Genomic DNA, 17,006 nt, shown 5'->3' with positions numbered 1-17,006 from the left:
TTAACATCATCCACTTTGAATATAATATTATTTAAATATTGCTGCAGAATGGCAAAAACGGTAGAGCTCATACTTCAGTTGCAATGTTACGTTAGAGATACAATAAGATGTTTTTTTTTCAGTTAGAAGAACAGATCCAATCATCACAATCATTTCTTATATGTTTATGTAAGCAAATTGGATGTACATTTTTACTTGAGACTTGAGACATAACTTGAATTTTATTCATATGTTTTCTAATAGTGGGCAAGGAAAACAACTTCCTCACACATTTAAAAATACTAAGTTTATTTTATTTATACATTATTATGTACAGTAGACAATATAAAAAAATTGATTTGATGCGTCCTTGCCTTAATGGATTAATCCTGAAATCATAGGAAAACAATTGTTATTAATAATAATATAACTTTGATTAGCATTTTTTACAATCAATTTGGTACCAACCTAAATAATCGTCCATCAATGTACCTATAGCAAACTGTAAAAACAAATGTTTCATAATTAAAAACATTTCATTTTGAAAAATATATCGTACGAACTAAAAAGTTTAAAACAGCAAAATTGATTTTATTGATTGTTTTATAAGTCAAAATTTTTATTCAAAATTATGTTACAAACTGAATCTTATCTAACAAACTAAAATAAATTATTCATGAATAAATAAGTGTTCTATCTAAAAAATATGTATAAATTATGATCAGTAAGTCCTCCCTACTTTTAAAATTTATGTAAAAATGACCGAAGGAAAATGTTTGGGGTAAAATTGTCTAAAATAAACTGTCCTTGGCAAAATTGTTTAGAATCAAAAATAAGATAAAATATATATATACACAGATAAAGTACATTATTATACACACATCATATAAAACCTAACTAAACTGTATCTGACATATTGATTTATATTTTAAGAAATAAACGGATATAGCGAACCTAGTAGTTGAATGCAATGAGCCGCTTCCAATATTAATAAAAGGATGGCTTATCTGTACATTATAAAATCAATTCTATTATGTATTTTATTATAACATTTAAAATACAATTTCGGACATTTTTGTAAATTACCTAGTTATTACTATATCATACAATCAATGCTTGAATGCATAATTTTAATTTTACAATATACACAGGATTATTGTTTTATTTTTATAAGACACTGATCATTTTCAAATTCTAAATGTTAACATATTTATTTACAAGGATATATACTAGGATTTTTGATTTGACTTTAAAATACCATTGTAATGATTTTGATTATCGATTTTTCAGCTTATATTTTATAACATGAACTAAATAAATATAATACAGATATCAATTTATCAATTAATAAATTTATTTTATAATATTTTTTTATACTTTAAATACTTATAGCTCATAAACACTATATTTTAATACTACTCGTTCATATTCAATTTTTATGTATCAAAATACTTAGAAAAATATTCTGCTTTTGAATATGAAATTAAAACTATTGCCATTCAAAAAAGTAAAAAACTTAAAATATTATAAGAATAAAAAATATTTAAAAAATATGATTTTAAAATAAAAACGTTGTTTTTTAACAACTTGAAACTGTGTAAAAAAATATTTTCAAAAACATTAATACTTTTTGAAATAATGAGTGTTTCATGATAAAAGAATAACCCTGTATGAAAATATTATTATTTTTAATGCAAATAATCTATACATAAAATGACACATTGAAACTATTGAAACAAAGTAGAGGTACTAATTGTTGAAAGTTAAATAAAAAAAACTTAGAGGTTTCTCGATAAAGGTGGACCTAAAAAAAAAAAGAGTTCCACAGTTAAAAAGTTTAAGAAACGCTGGCCTATAGGTATGAATTCTACATAATATTTATTTAATTATCATTAATAAACTATGGTGTCTAAACGTACCTACTGTATAGTGTGTACAGTCTATTTTATAATTAGTTTGATTATTACATTAAAAACATTTAAAATTTAGTTTAAAAAAATTGATGGATTAAAATAACTAACAAAAAACTTTTTTTTTTTTGATAATTCAATTTTTGAATATTTAGTAAGACAATTGAATGTTAAGGTGTAGATTTCAATTTTTTTTTATTTTGAAAACATTGACTCAAAATCCTTTATTAAACTATTTTGGACTTGGATTTTAAAAATCAATTTTTTAAGGATTTTCCCAGCTCTGTTTATTCATCCTTAGTAAATAAAAGTTCATTAACCAATGCTATTAATTAGTTTTTGTTCTCATAGTATTAGAATATTAACTTATGGATTTTAAAATACATACTATTCCTGATGCATCAACACGTGTTCCAACAATTTTTAATCTTATTGTGTCTTCAGGCTGTATTGCTATATTCTAAAAACATAAATAAATATTATTGTATATTATTATACAGGATAGACAAAGCTAAATAATAATTTGAATAACCATAGTTATTTTCTACATAGGGAAAGTGGAATTTTAACTAAGGCTTTTGTTTATTTGCATCTAAATTAATTATTTGCTAATTGATATAAAAACGGATTTAACCTATCTAAAAAAAATTACAGACAAACTAGAATTAAATAATATGTACGAGGAGGAAAACAAAATTGATATTGCCTAATATGAAATACTGGAGCATCCGTATCAGTGTTTTTCAACCTGGGGGTCGCTAACTTATTATTTAGGGTCGCGTATAAATTAAAATTGATTGTATTATATATATTTCTAAATATTTGGTATACGTTTTTTTTTATTAATTAAAAATAATTATAATATTATATGTATTTTATGCCGTGTACAATGTATAGTAATTTTAGTATTAATTATTAATAATAATCTATATTCTATGCGAGTATTTAAAAAAAATATATGTAAGAGGAGGGGTCGCTAAAAAATTGAAATTCAAAAAGGGGGTCACCACAGTAAAAAGGTTGATAAACACTGATCTATATGATTATATCAAAAATTAATAGATTTTGATAAAAATCTAGAGAATATTAACAAAATATCAGCTTTGGTTTTAAAATTGAGGGATAGAGAACAGTAGAGTAATAATATGGAGTACATTCAAATTTTAAAACAAATGCACATAAATTGATAAATTTCTGATGGACCCTCTCAAGCTAACACTTATCAGTTATTAGTTATTACTTTGTAAAAAATAGTCAGTGGCGGTGTGAAATTATTTTTTCTTTGAAGCAACTATTTGAAATAAGTATCCACCCACCAAATGGATGGCTAACCCCCCCTATCAACCAAACCCAATTCATACAAAGTACATTAATTATTTGTGAATTATAAATGAGTATCAATTAGATGCACATCTCTACTTTTAAACGAAGTGGATGCTTCAAAAACATAGTTAATCACGCCGCCACTTGTAAGTGGTAACAGGAATATAATTCACTATTGTATCATACCCCAAAACAGAACAAACAATGAAACGTTTAATAGAGGAAGACTACTTAAAATTTACGCCAACACGATTAACAAGGCCCAAAAATTTAACAGCATTACATAATATATTTTCAAAGTGTGGACAGAAACATAATTTATTGTCAAAAAAATAGCTAAATCAATTATCCTATTCTTAGGCAGTTATATTAAACCGGTCAATAAGGTTATTAAAGACTATATTATTATTACAAATTTTTGAATAAGTCATAAGACATTTTAATATGTATTATATTCAAAGAAAGACCCAACTTATCTGCGTAAATTCATTGAATTTGTATCTTTCCGGGAGATGCGAACAATAAACAATTTAACTCACCATAAGAAAAAACTTAATATTATCACACATCAGCAAAAATAAAGAGATAAAAATAAAATAAAATTTTCTGGAATACCATTTACAAAGATAGCAAATAAAAGTGGTGTCAAATAAGTAACCACCTTGAGAAACAAGGAAGTAGTCGGACTGCACACTATTAATTGGTGGTTTTCTCAGAACTATTCTAAGATAAAATGTACATTTTTTATTGTTCCTTAATATAAAAAGTATAAGTATTGAGTACTTATGCATAAATCAAGAGTATGTTACATACTTCTTCTTTTGATTTGTAACATGGAGGTGAAGTATTCGGACAAAACTGTAACTCTGATGGTATGGACTGCAAAAAAAAAATAAAAGTAGGCTTTAATTAATATTAATTCAATGTTTTACAACAAAAGGTATCTTTGATAATCATTAAGTAATAATAATAATAATAATAATAATAATATAAATATTAAATAAATAAATTTTCTTATTTTTTGTTTCATTTGACCTTGAGATATATACTCTTTTATAAAAGAGAACATACCGCTTTCGCGCATGTCGAATGATTCAATTGGTGCGTTGAGAACCACAAGATCACGCTAACAATTGGAAATTGGTGGGCGCCACCAGACATAAATTAGTCTACGACCGGTATGTTCTCTTTTCAAAAGGAGTATAGTATAATATTAATTATTTTAAAGTAATAATGTATAACTTACATGATGAGATATAAAACAGGAGAGTGGTCCAATTTCTGCAAACATTCCTACTTTGTTAAGTTGCGTAACTACAGCTTCCAAAACTTCACCTTTAAATGGTCGGAAAACAATAGCTTTATATTTTACGGTATATACAACAAATCCTTGACCAGGCAGAATTAATCCACAACCAATATTATCAATATGGGTTACAGCAATTACAAATCCATACCTTGAAAGTATAAAATTGATGAAATAAAACATTTAAGTGACTTTTAATTACTTATAGTTATAACTTATAACCTATAGGATTGTACTAGTTTGTACCTATTATCCCTTCTGATAATATATAGACATACTTATAGAAATAGAAGGAAAATTAGGTATGATAAGCGTACAAGGGTAGAGCTTGTTACGAGGATTGGTGCTATTAAACTACTGAAAACTACTCTATGATAAAACTCATACTACCTCTCTTAATCTATTTAGCACGACAACGACTCCCATTCTTAAATCTTAATATAAAAATTCAGTCAAACATTAGGAAAATTATGTTGTATTCTAGGTAGTCTATGATTAGGAGTGCCAAAGTGTGACAGTTATTCAAACGTGTGAAGTTATTACGTTTCATTCTTTTATTTAATTTAGAGTATAATAAAAGAGCATTTTAAAAATTACTCACTTTCCAGTACAAGTGCCTTCAACTTCACGATACAACTTTTGTTTTACTGTGTCTAATAACTGTGGACCAAAGTACCGAGGATGAAGCAGTACATCATGTTCTAGTGCGATCTAAATAAAAATATACATACAATATAGGTACTTCCTCAACGTGTTTTGTGAAGTGTGAACTTACATGATAGAACATTTTGTATTTTTGTCGTTCAAATTCAAAGTTGCTTTTTACACACCCGATGTAAAACTATAGATAACTTTAAACTTATGTATCTTTAATAACTATCACAGAACTGATAATAAATAATAATATAAATATAATCAAAATTTTAAAATAGATAATATGTATTGGCCCAAATAATTTTTAATTTATGCAACCAAATATGTTTTAACACCAAACTTGAGTAAACTATAAAATTAACACAGCTCTATAATAATAAAATAAATTGTAATTCGTTTTACGTTTATTTCGTTATGAAAAACTGTGAACTGTAAACAATAAAATAAAGTTTAAACACCACCCGCAGTGGCTTATCTACTATAAGAATATCTGGTTTTAATTTACAACCTCTTTGAATACAATTTATATTTTATTTTGGGTTTTAAACACGATAGTACCACAGATAGTACTATCTTAAGACTTAAATCGTGGTTTTACAACTTCAAAGTTCAGACTCGGTTAGGTAATCAATTAATATTCAATTTTTCCAAAATATTTAATTTTATCCATATTTATTTAATTTTAATAATATTCCTGAATTCGTGATTAAAATTAAATTTTAAATTATCTTACATAGACACATAGTTAGTGTTACATCTAAATTCTAATCAAGTTATAATAATAATAATAATATTTCATTTAATTTTTTTCATTCTTTCGTGGTTTAAGAGTTGACTTAAGTTAATACAATATTATACTCATAGAAAAAAGATTAAATATACTTCATAATACATTATTATTTATGATATATCGTAAATTCTTTACAAGGTAATCCAAATCATTCAACTATTGTTTATAAATAATTATATTACCGTTATCTATAATGAACCCTATTCAAATATCAAATATGAGACAAAAAACAAGTATACTTGACAAGTCTATTAGCAAAGGTAAGGGTGAAATAAATATGAACTGTTTCGCATTGATGTTTTCTGAACTGGTACAGTACTGTCAGGGGAAGGCTCACACAGTAAATGAGTTACAAATGAGGTAGGTACTTACAGATTTAAGTTTAATTTTATCATTCGATTTACAAATTAAATCATTTTTTTAGGTTGTCTGACTTAGGACAAGAAGTCGGTACAAAATTGATAGATTTACATTTCCTACGTGAAAAAAATAGCAAACGCGAAATAAAGTTATTGAATATGCTGTTGTTTATAAAATCTACATTCTGGAAAGTATGATGGCCAAGTTTTTAACATTAACTCCATTTTTTGCTTGAATTGAAAAATATGTATGAACAATATGCGTTCCCAAAGACAACTTGTACCTATGTCTTTAATAAAAACAAGCAGGGTTGGGTTGAAATCATTTTTTTTTTCAATGAAGTGAACCTATTAGGCAATTTTTCCAATTCAAGTACTCAATTCAAGTTGGTTATTGAAAGCAATTTGGTCACGTAACTATTGAATTTTCAGAGTTTCTTTGGTCGTGAAGCTGACAAATTGGAACACTCAAATGATGATGATTCTACTTATTATATAATTGAAAAAGAACCATTAGTAAATAAATTCATTTCAGTTCCTAAAGATAAAGGTAATTTGAACTGTGCTGTATTTGTTGGAGGCATAATTGAAGGAATACTTAATTCATCTGGCTTTGTAAGTACTAATTATTTATGGCTATTTACTGTTACAGTGTTGCTAGTGTCGGCACTTTACAGTTAGCCAACGATCTTGTGATATTCATCATTAATATAAATTTATATTAATTCATCACATACAAAATTGAAACATTTGGATAAATAGATAGCAGAAAATATTTTTATCTTTGGCAACATTATATACATAAATGCTTTGTGCATTGAATGTATCTTTCTCATTTTATGATTTTATTTAATATAAATACTCATTTTGTCCTCAAAAGTTCTCCTTTATTTTTAAAGGTAAAAAAATATTTTTATCATGTATCTTTACCTTCGTACAGATAAAAAAGTTGAGAAACCTCACTAATATCACCAACACCCACAAGTTAACTACATATTTGTAAAACTGAGCATATTTAATATGTTAGATGGAGAAAACACTTGCCGATGTGACATTTCTCTTAAAAATAATTATTCACTGCTTTTCAACTTAATTTTAAAATGTAATATTACTAATATTCTAAATATAAGAGATATTTAAATTATTACCAAAATTGCAAATAGTAATAGCTAAATTCTTTAGCACAATGTTGGTCTTATGCAGGGCTTTGCACTGGAATCATTTTTTCGGGTTTCGGGTGTTGAAAGAAATTTTGGGTTATTGAATTCGGGTGTTACGGGTTAATACACTTTTCTGGTTTCGGTTAAATGAAAATTTATTTGGGTTAATTGTGGTTAATTTGGGTGTTAAAAAAAAAATCATGTTGTATTTTGGTTTTATTCAATGCAAACAGTGGCGGCGCCAGGATTTTATACCTGGTAGAGCCGATTTGAGGCACGTCATTTTACTGAAGGGCCAATATATAATATATATAATACCTATAATAATGTGTGAAATCTTTACTCCATATTTCCTGACTCCTGCCGGCTGCCTAGTATACTTTTACCTATCTACATAATAAAATAAAATCATAGGTATTGGAATAATTACAAATTCATAATTTAATGTACCTATACTTATTTATAATGATTTATTATAAACATGATAAATGAATATCTAACAATACTAATGATAATAATACATAATAATATAATAATTATAATATATATTTATAATTTATTTTAATGTTATCCTCCTATTTTTATGTCTATTAGAAAATTCATCAATAACTTCTTCAATATTCAATTGTTTAGCTACATCCTTCTCAATTGAAATTATACTTAAACTGGACATCAAGTCATGAATCATGATTTATAGAATTTCTTAAGTAGTTTTTAACTCTTTTCATACATGCAAATGTGCGTTCACAAGCTGCAGATGAAACAGGAATTGTAATTACTATACTACACAATTTAAACACCTCAGAAAATGCTATTTCATAAAGCTTCAAAAAACTGTATATATATTTTTTATAGAATTATTATTATTTTTTATTAAATGACCCGATAACAGAGTTATCATAAGTCATAACACTCATAATCATTGATAACGTATATTCAGTGGGATTGGGGCAAGGTTTATAGATTATAAGGTAGAGTATTGGCGATTGAAATTGATAAGATGTAACGGGGACGCTGTGTATTATTTATATGTTATTTTACATTTTCCCCGTTACAGATCCACCCCCCGCCGGCCTGATAATTGATGAGCTTTCAATCGCCAATAATATAGAGTATAATCCATAAACCTTGGTCCCGATGTACCTATATACCATTTTCAACCTAACCTAACATGTCTTATGTGACACATAAATTGACTATGCATCCGGGCATAAGTAATATATTATATTATAGCTTAATTGTGTTTTCAATGTTTCCATATTACCTATGCATTTATATTTTATCCTCGTACACATGCTAATAAAATACAATGAAAGATATTTAATACATAAAAGTTTTGATAAAATTTCAGGGCGGGCCAGGGACTTTTCAAGGAGGGCAATGGCCCGCCTGTGCCCGCCGCCACTGAATGCAAATTTGATATAGTAATCTGATTTTATATTTAAAGTAAACATAATGAAAAATATTAAAAAAAATAAAATTAAATATTAATACTTATTAGTAATTAGTTTATTACTTAGTACTTACTCAGTGCTTTTTCCACAGAAGAAAGTTCTAGCTTATTACATATTATTTTAATTTTTAACTAAACATATTTTCGTCATATTAATTTTTGATTAAGAATGTTCGACAACACAATTACTATTGTCTATTATTGAATATTGTGAAATAAAATAAAACAATCAACTAGCATTAAGGTCTTTTTTAATTTTTAATTAATTATTGTTAATTACAAAAAAAAACTGAGTTATCCGTTACACGCTTACACTACTATCTTCTTATCTTCTTAGCCACGTTAGTTGCAAAAAATACATACAAATTGATATGCCACTTAATTTTCAATAATTCGGGTTTCGGGTTATAATATTTATTTGGATTACGTTCAGGTGCAAAGCCCTGGTCTTATGTTAAAATATTTAATAGCAACACGAGGAAAACTGATTCTTCTACCATGAACTTTTTCCCTCTTAAAATTAGGAATAGAAATACAGAGATGAGATGTTGAATAGTTATGATTTTCCAATATATTATCGATTATCCATATGTCATATTTGTAATTTTACATTCTAAATATCAATTAATAATAAAACCGATTGTAGACACAAAATAGAACTATCTTGTTTTATTTATCTATATTTTTATATAGTTATATCAGCTTCTTGTTAACAATATGCCTAAAATGTATATTGTTTCTAGTTCTTGATCAAATAACTATTTTCTATTTGTATGTTATTGTTTTATAGAACGCCAAAGTCACTGCACATTGGCACAAAGGTACTACTTACATGGTGAAATTTGAAGACCACATTATAACAAGAGACAAACAAATGGATGAACGTTAATATTATTAAATCAAAGATCTATTTTTGTTTTGCTGTTATCTGTACGATGTATATAAATTTGTTGTAAATTAAACATTTTCTTCCAAAGTAAACTGAATACAATATAAACATTCAACTAAATAAAGAACATTTGCAGTATCTTTATTTAATATGATTCCTTAATTATAATTCTTTTTATATGAAATTAATCTTAAATAATAATCAAAACATAACCTAAATCTAAGAAGCATCTCTAAAAATAATCAAAAATTGTATTCAAGACGAAGAACTTGGTTTTTCTACTTTTGGGCTGCGCAGTTTGTATAATAGATATCCAACAGCGATGGTTCCATAGGTTGCACATACAATCTATAACAAATATATAATGTCTTGGTTTACTTTTTGTTATTTCAAATGTTACATCATAACCAAATTGACATATTGTATTATTGCCTAATTACAGTGGTATATTTGAAGAAATTGTACTTTGATGATGGAGGTGGGGAAGAGTTAAGGCAAATACAAAAGTATGGTTTGTAATTTGTACATATAAATAGATATATACTATATTAATATATTAGCTGTTAATTGTTGTGTAGATCTGTGGATGATAAAAAAATATGAAACAAGGACACCAAATGCGAAAAATTATCACATGTTACTAAATGTTTTAATATATTATAATTAAATACTAAAATACCTAAATAATAATATTTTTTTAAAAACAAGTAATTATACTAATATATATCTTAGTTTTAGTTCAATCCTGATTTTATAATAATGATTTCTTATTTTAATACACAAAACTTATATAATATTATACAATGTTAACATACAATTTTAATTTGTTACAGAAGTGTTACATTGATTTATTACCCCTACTTAATCAACAATATCAAATAGTCACTGGGTCACACTGTCACAGCTATATTAATTTTAATTGATAAACATAGTCTTGTCTCTTGTTGGGAATAATGTTGCATACACAATTTTTCTGAGTAATTAAAGGGACTGAATTGTTTTTAATTTATATTATATAATGATGATAAATCTATAGGTAAGTATAATTATATTATAATGTTTTAATACCTATGGTTTGTTACGTATTCTATGTTCATTCTGTGTTATGAAGTTAATTACTTATGAACAGGGCTTGGAATTTTATGCATTTGCATATTTCTTAAAAAGCAGCATATTAAAAATCTGATTTGTTAAAATTTGTTTCATAGTACATACAATCCATATACAAAAATGTATGTTGCATATTTTTGCATATTTGACTAAGTTTACATGATATTGAATATTTAAAGATTTGAAGTATATTAATGCAAATGTTATGGATTTGAAAAAAAATGAAAGATAAATAACATTGTCGCATCGCATATATTTTGAATTTTACTATATCAAGAATTGTTTGAAATTAATCGACCCGGTGAAATTGATTAATTTTTACCAAGAACTGTGTATACGATATACATCACATACATTGTTATTGTCGTTGTAATCATTTGCTGTACTTGTTACATTCAAATTTTTATATTTAGGACTGTAAATCATAGGTGCAACTAGGGCTACATTTCAGGGAGTGCTAAAATAAAGTATACTTTTATCACTGCCCCCCCCCCCCCCCCCACACACACACACAAACACCACCAAACATGATTTTTTATGTATGCACATATTTAATTATTTTTTAGAGCATAAAGCTCTGAGCCCCGCTTATTAATAATAATAGTCTATTTTATTATCTCAATTATTACTTTATAAGTTTATAATTCTTAGGCCATCAGATATAAAATAATATTATTCTTACAAAAGTATACTAAAAACTATTTTAATAGGCCCACCATCAATATTAACTATTAAGGTGAACTGTAAAACTAACTAATGGTCAAAGTTCTGTTCCTTACCTTTATCTAACATTTTAAACTAATTTCTTTATTAAACAAAGAAAAATCATTTATGGATAATTATTATAACCATAAGTAAATAATTTGAAATATCAAACACAGACTGTGTTGAAATGCCAACAATATTCAAATATTTATCATTACCATGATAAAGTTTAAAAATAAATCTTGTAGAAATATAGACTATAAGTATTTTCCCAAATGTTTGTAATTTGCATATTTCTATGATTTATATTCTTTACTATATAATAGGTATGGTTTTTCCCTCTACTTTTGCTTTTTTTATTCTTATTATTAAATAGTTTTTGGTTATAAGTTAAATGATTTTAAATATTATAATTATTTATATTATTATAATACTGTTTACAACTCACATAAACTGTCACATTATAAATTTTAATTGGAATAATTTCTTTAATAAAATATTATTATTATTATTATATACCAAAGTATGTCTACTGTAAAATTAGCTACCTTCAAAACCAATGTACCAATTTTATTCACTGCATTGTTATCAAAGGCAATATATTTTTATTAAAGTGCTAAATACTTGTCACATTACTGTATCATACAAAATAACCTTAAGAAAGTGTTGAGTGAAAATAATTAATGCAACCACTACTAAAATGTTTCTCATAATAAATTGTATAGTTGGATACTTCGATCCATTATACCAAAATAGCAGTATAGAATTTCTTTAGAAAGATCAACTCATGACCTTGAATTGTCATTGACTTGTTTACAAAAATTACAATTAATTTAATTAGTACTTACGTTAACCCGCCCCTTGGTCGTAATAGTGTTGAAGTATTTGCCGACGCCAGTCAACTTCGCGATTTCAGCTGGGTCTCCTTCTTCATGTGCCATTCTGAAACAGCCAAGTGCCCAATAACGAGTAATTGATACCAAAAGGCATTGTAAGTTCAGAGGTGGAAAATTAATCACGAGGGAGGATATAGTGGTCGTTTCCATTATGAGGCATGCAAATATGACGAATCAGTTTTAATATTTGGGAGTACTTACTTTTTTTAGTGTAGTAAAAACCGTACAAACGAACAGGATTACAGAATTTGATTTACAAAAGTACAAAACACGCACGAGAGCTGGGAGTACTTATTGGGAGTTAAGCAGTCGATTTCCTTATCAATATAAAATATTGCGACGAGTGTAGAAAGACAGAGACACAGGGTGACAGAGTGTAAAAAGTAAAGTCGGCCGCTATAGTGGTGGGGACGACCGGGAACCGAAAAAATGGTGGACCGACGAGATAACAGCAAATCATATGCATACAGTGCTATCAACTTATAAAGATTTAGGTAAACCAATAAAGAATTAGGTCTTTGGTTATAACATAGAACAATATAATTTATATTTGAATTTAAATAATTCAATGAATCATTGCCATAGAAAATAGATAATCATTGCATACGAAAAACGATGTTGAATGGAGACGTAGTTGTGTCATACGCCTATCATACGTCTTGTATATATAAATAATCAAATTTAATAGTTAAAAAATAAATGAATAACAATTGAAGACATCTCATTATGGCTTTAAATAGCATAACTTTCCGGTGATTTTTTTTTTTTTTTTATAGTGGTAAAAATGTAAAATAACTTGTCGGGAATCTTCTATTCAAATTTTGAATGTTAACTATGAAATGAAAAACTTATATGAATTTCCAACTGCAAAATAATTTGAACATGTTCTACATTTTATCAACATCTTAGCCATATAAAAATTATCATGTAGCTTTAATATTTTTGAACTTAACGGATTGACTCGACACGTAGGCTTTTATTGTATTTTAATTTTAAATCGTGTATTGAGTATTTTACACATGGAAAATTGCAATTATTATCCCGAGACACAAACCTGGAAAACCAAATAGTTCACCCAAAAATTACAGATTAATAACTAATAAGTCTACTTCCAACCCCCTCAAAACTCCTAAAAAGAATTTTGCTCCACAGAATTAAACTATTCCTAAAAATTATTCCACCACATCAATTTGGATTCAAACTCTTTTAACTCGAACCCACCAACTACAACGTATCTCCAAAATCATACTAAGCGTTACGAAAATAAAAAAATATACCCCTATACGACAGCCTTCCTAGATATATCTTAGGCCTTTGAAAAAGTTTGACTCCTTGGACTTATGACTTATCAAAAAATTAAAAACCCTAAACTTACCAATATAATACCATCTACAATATACTCTTGTCATTTATAACAAATCACTACGACTACTTTCATGTCAGAGTACTAGAATAGGAACAGATATTATATCTGATATTACAGATATAACATATATTATATCCCAGTCTTGGGTAGTATTCCGAGTATAGTATTCCGAATACTTTTAGAATACTATTTCCAGAAGTATTTTGTGATGTATTCTGAATACTTTTGAAACTATTCGAAATACTTTTATGGTATGAAAATTAAATTTGCACGTTATTCTCTTGCATTTGATTTAAAACAAAAATACAACATTTATATTTTATGAGTTAGAAATTTGGAATCAATAATATCTAGAGATGTGGAATTTACCGGTAAAATGCACGTAATGTACGTAAAATTCAGTAAATTGGTAAATTTTGGAAAAAAAATGTTGAGGTGTCATTTTTATTCAATTTTCAAATAAATCTTATGTAGGTACCAAATTCCTTACCCTCTTTAACATTTTAATGGAGCATTCAAATGTAGGATAAATAGGATTTTTTTTCTTTTTACCTACCAACCTATATAACCTATTCCTATATGACTATTGACTATAAGTCTGTTAAGTCTGTACCTAAAATTTTAAATGGCTCTTTGGGAAAAAAACTATTACTTATTTCATTCAGAACAGAAAACAATATGTAAAATAACTCATGAAACTTGTACCTATTAAACTATAAACATAACTTCAATATCAACATATACTTGTATGTTTTTGATATGATTGCATTTATCAAAATAAAACTAAAAACTAATAGTTTATAATAAACAACAGAACAAATAATAAAATAAACAATACATCTCTTATAAAACAATATAACTTAAATAAATAACAAAACTGTTTGCAGAATATTGAATAACACATCAATACGCCAATAGGTAGGTACATAATAATAAATAAAAAAAACATTTTATTTTTGAAATTTAATTTACGTATAAATGTGTGGTTTTATGTGTTTAAGGCGACGCTAGAATTAGAATTTCTATATGACGTTTAGTTTTTTTTAAATATTAAAAATCTTAAAAGAGACATTTGATTAAACGGCACGTCATAGCGAGCGTCGCGCGGCATTCGAACAACTGGTCCGTCGACCGCCATGACGTGTTTACTTTTAAATTAATGTATATATAGATCATACCTAAACCAAAATACAGTCTCCGCATTTTATAGTCGTATTGGCTACTCTGGCTACCTAAATAACACTTATTCGCTTCTAAAAACATTTAAAAAAACTAAAAAGTCACTTAATTCACTTTTCTATGGTAAAAAAAATCTCGGTAAAATTTTCGTAAATTTACTTTTACCCGTAAATTTTACCGACTAAATTTACTGAACTCACATCTCTAATAATATCTATTAATATCATACAATATCAAAATTATAACTGGTAACGTTTCATATATTTATCAAAAATATTTTTAGGTACCTATTCGGAATACTTTTATAGTATTCGACTATTCGAGTATTTATTCCAAATACTTGGAATACAAAGCACCAAATACTTTTCAAAAGTATTTTACCTAAAACTGCAGATATATCACAAATACAAAGAATAACAATAACATATTGTGGGTGTTCCATAGGGATCAGTGCTAGGAGTGCCTAGGACCAACGTTATTTAACGTCAACTGCTATGATATACCAACCACTAACGCCACAACACTGCCATTTGGCAATTTTCGCAGACGATACAGGCAGTAATAAGGCTATAATAACACAAAACCAAGCTCTTGAATCCTCAATATGATACCCACAAAACTCTCTAGACGAATATCATCCCTATGGTTCTCAAAATGGAAACTAACACTAAACCCAACCAAAAGCGAAGCAAAAATATTTACCCATGGAAAATACATAAATCTGACTTTGATATAAATTAACAACCAGGAAATCCAATGAACAACAAAGACGAGTCAGTGAAATATCTGAGACTACCATTTGCATTATTTCGGTCAATATAGGACGAATTATTGAACATATTAATTACGGACATATTAATCTGACAATAATATATAGGTATGCAAAATAATAATTAAGTATTAACAGATTATTTCCTATACGGAAATACGTATTAACTGTTAGAACGGTCTTTCTTACGGAAGAATGAAAAATTGTTCGTACTGATCGCAAGAAGTGGTTAATGGTTATTGATAATTGGTTACTATACGTGAAACAGACACGAATTGTAGATTTTTCAAACACTCATGTACTATGTACATATGGCAACGAGTTTTTTTATTGTTTTTGTAAATCTGAAAGTATCTAGATTTTTTACTATATATTATATGGGTGCGGTAATTACTTATTAAAATTGTTTAAGTTATACTGATCAAGAATACAAAACTAAAAGTTTTTTTATTGTTTAAATAAAATCACGTTCGTGAAGTTGGCCCACCTAAGTACTTCGATTTTTTTAAAATCTATGCCATTATTTTGCAAGTATTTGTAAGTCTATTTTTAGAATTTGCAAGTCCAAACTTTCATCGTAAAACCAAAAAATGTAAAGATGGGCCAACTTCACGTAGCCCACCCACTTTGACCTAGAACTTCGAAATCGGTATCAAACGAAAGCTAATGATTAGCAAGTATTTGAAAACCCCTTTTTGAAATTTGCAAGTCCTTAAGGCGGGCGCTATAAACTTTTGAACTTGTGAAGTTGGCCCACCCACTTTGACCTAGAACTTTGAAACCAGCACCAAACGAAAGCTAATGATTAGCTGGAATTTGCAAGTCATTCAGGCGGCCTCTATAAACTTTTGAACTTGTGAAGTTGGCCCACCCACTTTGACCTAGAACTTTGAAACCAGCACCAAACAAAAGTTAATGATTAGTAAGAATTTGCAAGTTCCTCGTACGACCGCTATGAGCTTTGAAGTTTGGAAGTTGGCCCACCCAAGTTGTCCCAGAACTTCCAAATAGGTATCAAACGAAAGCTTATGACTAGCAAGTATTTGCAAGTCCAGTTTTAGAATTTGCAAGTAACTCGGACGGCCAGTAAGGGCTTTCAAAGTTTGAAAGTTAGCCCACCTGAGTTGTCCCGGAACTTCAAAATTTGTATCAAACGAA

The 17,006-nt window shown here is 27.4% G+C and overlaps 3 protein-coding genes across 3 annotated transcripts; 1 reads left to right on the top strand and 2 right to left on the bottom strand.

The window, feature by feature from the left end:
- Window positions 1–271: 271 nt before the first annotated feature.
- Window positions 272–5,367, bottom strand: Polr2g (DNA-directed RNA polymerase II subunit RPB7). The gene is made up of 7 exons (NM_001162052.2): window positions 5,294–5,367; window positions 5,120–5,229; window positions 4,459–4,669; window positions 4,026–4,091; window positions 2,278–2,349; window positions 448–481; window positions 272–368 (listed from the first exon to the last, which is right to left on the bottom strand). The coding sequence occupies exons 1-7, from the start codon at window positions 5,303–5,305 to the stop codon at window positions 355–357; spliced, it is 519 nt and encodes a 172-aa protein (NP_001155524.1). The 5' UTR covers window positions 5,306–5,367; the 3' UTR covers window positions 272–354.
- Window positions 5,368–5,776: 409 nt separating this feature from the next.
- Window positions 5,777–9,950, top strand: LOC100160160 (trafficking protein particle complex subunit 5-like). The gene is given in 4 exon segments (NM_001161955.2): window positions 5,777–6,322; window positions 6,387–6,513; window positions 6,754–6,936; window positions 9,725–9,950. Coding segments are annotated over 4 exon segments (576 nt in total). The 5' UTR covers window positions 5,777–6,155; the 3' UTR covers window positions 9,824–9,950.
- On the bottom strand, window positions 9,481–12,903 carry LOC100573753 (ATP synthase membrane subunit DAPIT, mitochondrial). The gene is made up of 3 exons (XM_008189929.3): window positions 12,736–12,903; window positions 12,487–12,580; window positions 9,481–10,171 (listed from the first exon to the last, which is right to left on the bottom strand). Exons 2-3 carry the CDS (start codon window positions 12,577–12,579, stop codon window positions 10,079–10,081), a joined length of 186 nt encoding a protein of 61 aa, XP_008188151.1. The 5' UTR covers window position 12,580; window positions 12,736–12,903; the 3' UTR covers window positions 9,481–10,078.
- Window positions 12,904–17,006: the final 4,103 nt, after the last annotated feature.

The sequence above is a fragment of the Acyrthosiphon pisum genome, chromosome A2 (assembly GCF_005508785.2).
Source record: "Acyrthosiphon pisum isolate AL4f chromosome A2, pea_aphid_22Mar2018_4r6ur, whole genome shotgun sequence".
NCBI classification, from domain to species: Eukaryota; Metazoa; Arthropoda; class Insecta; order Hemiptera; family Aphididae; genus Acyrthosiphon; species Acyrthosiphon pisum.
Note: the sequence above shows the minus strand (reverse complement) of the source record. Positions and strands in the feature narration are given on the sequence as shown.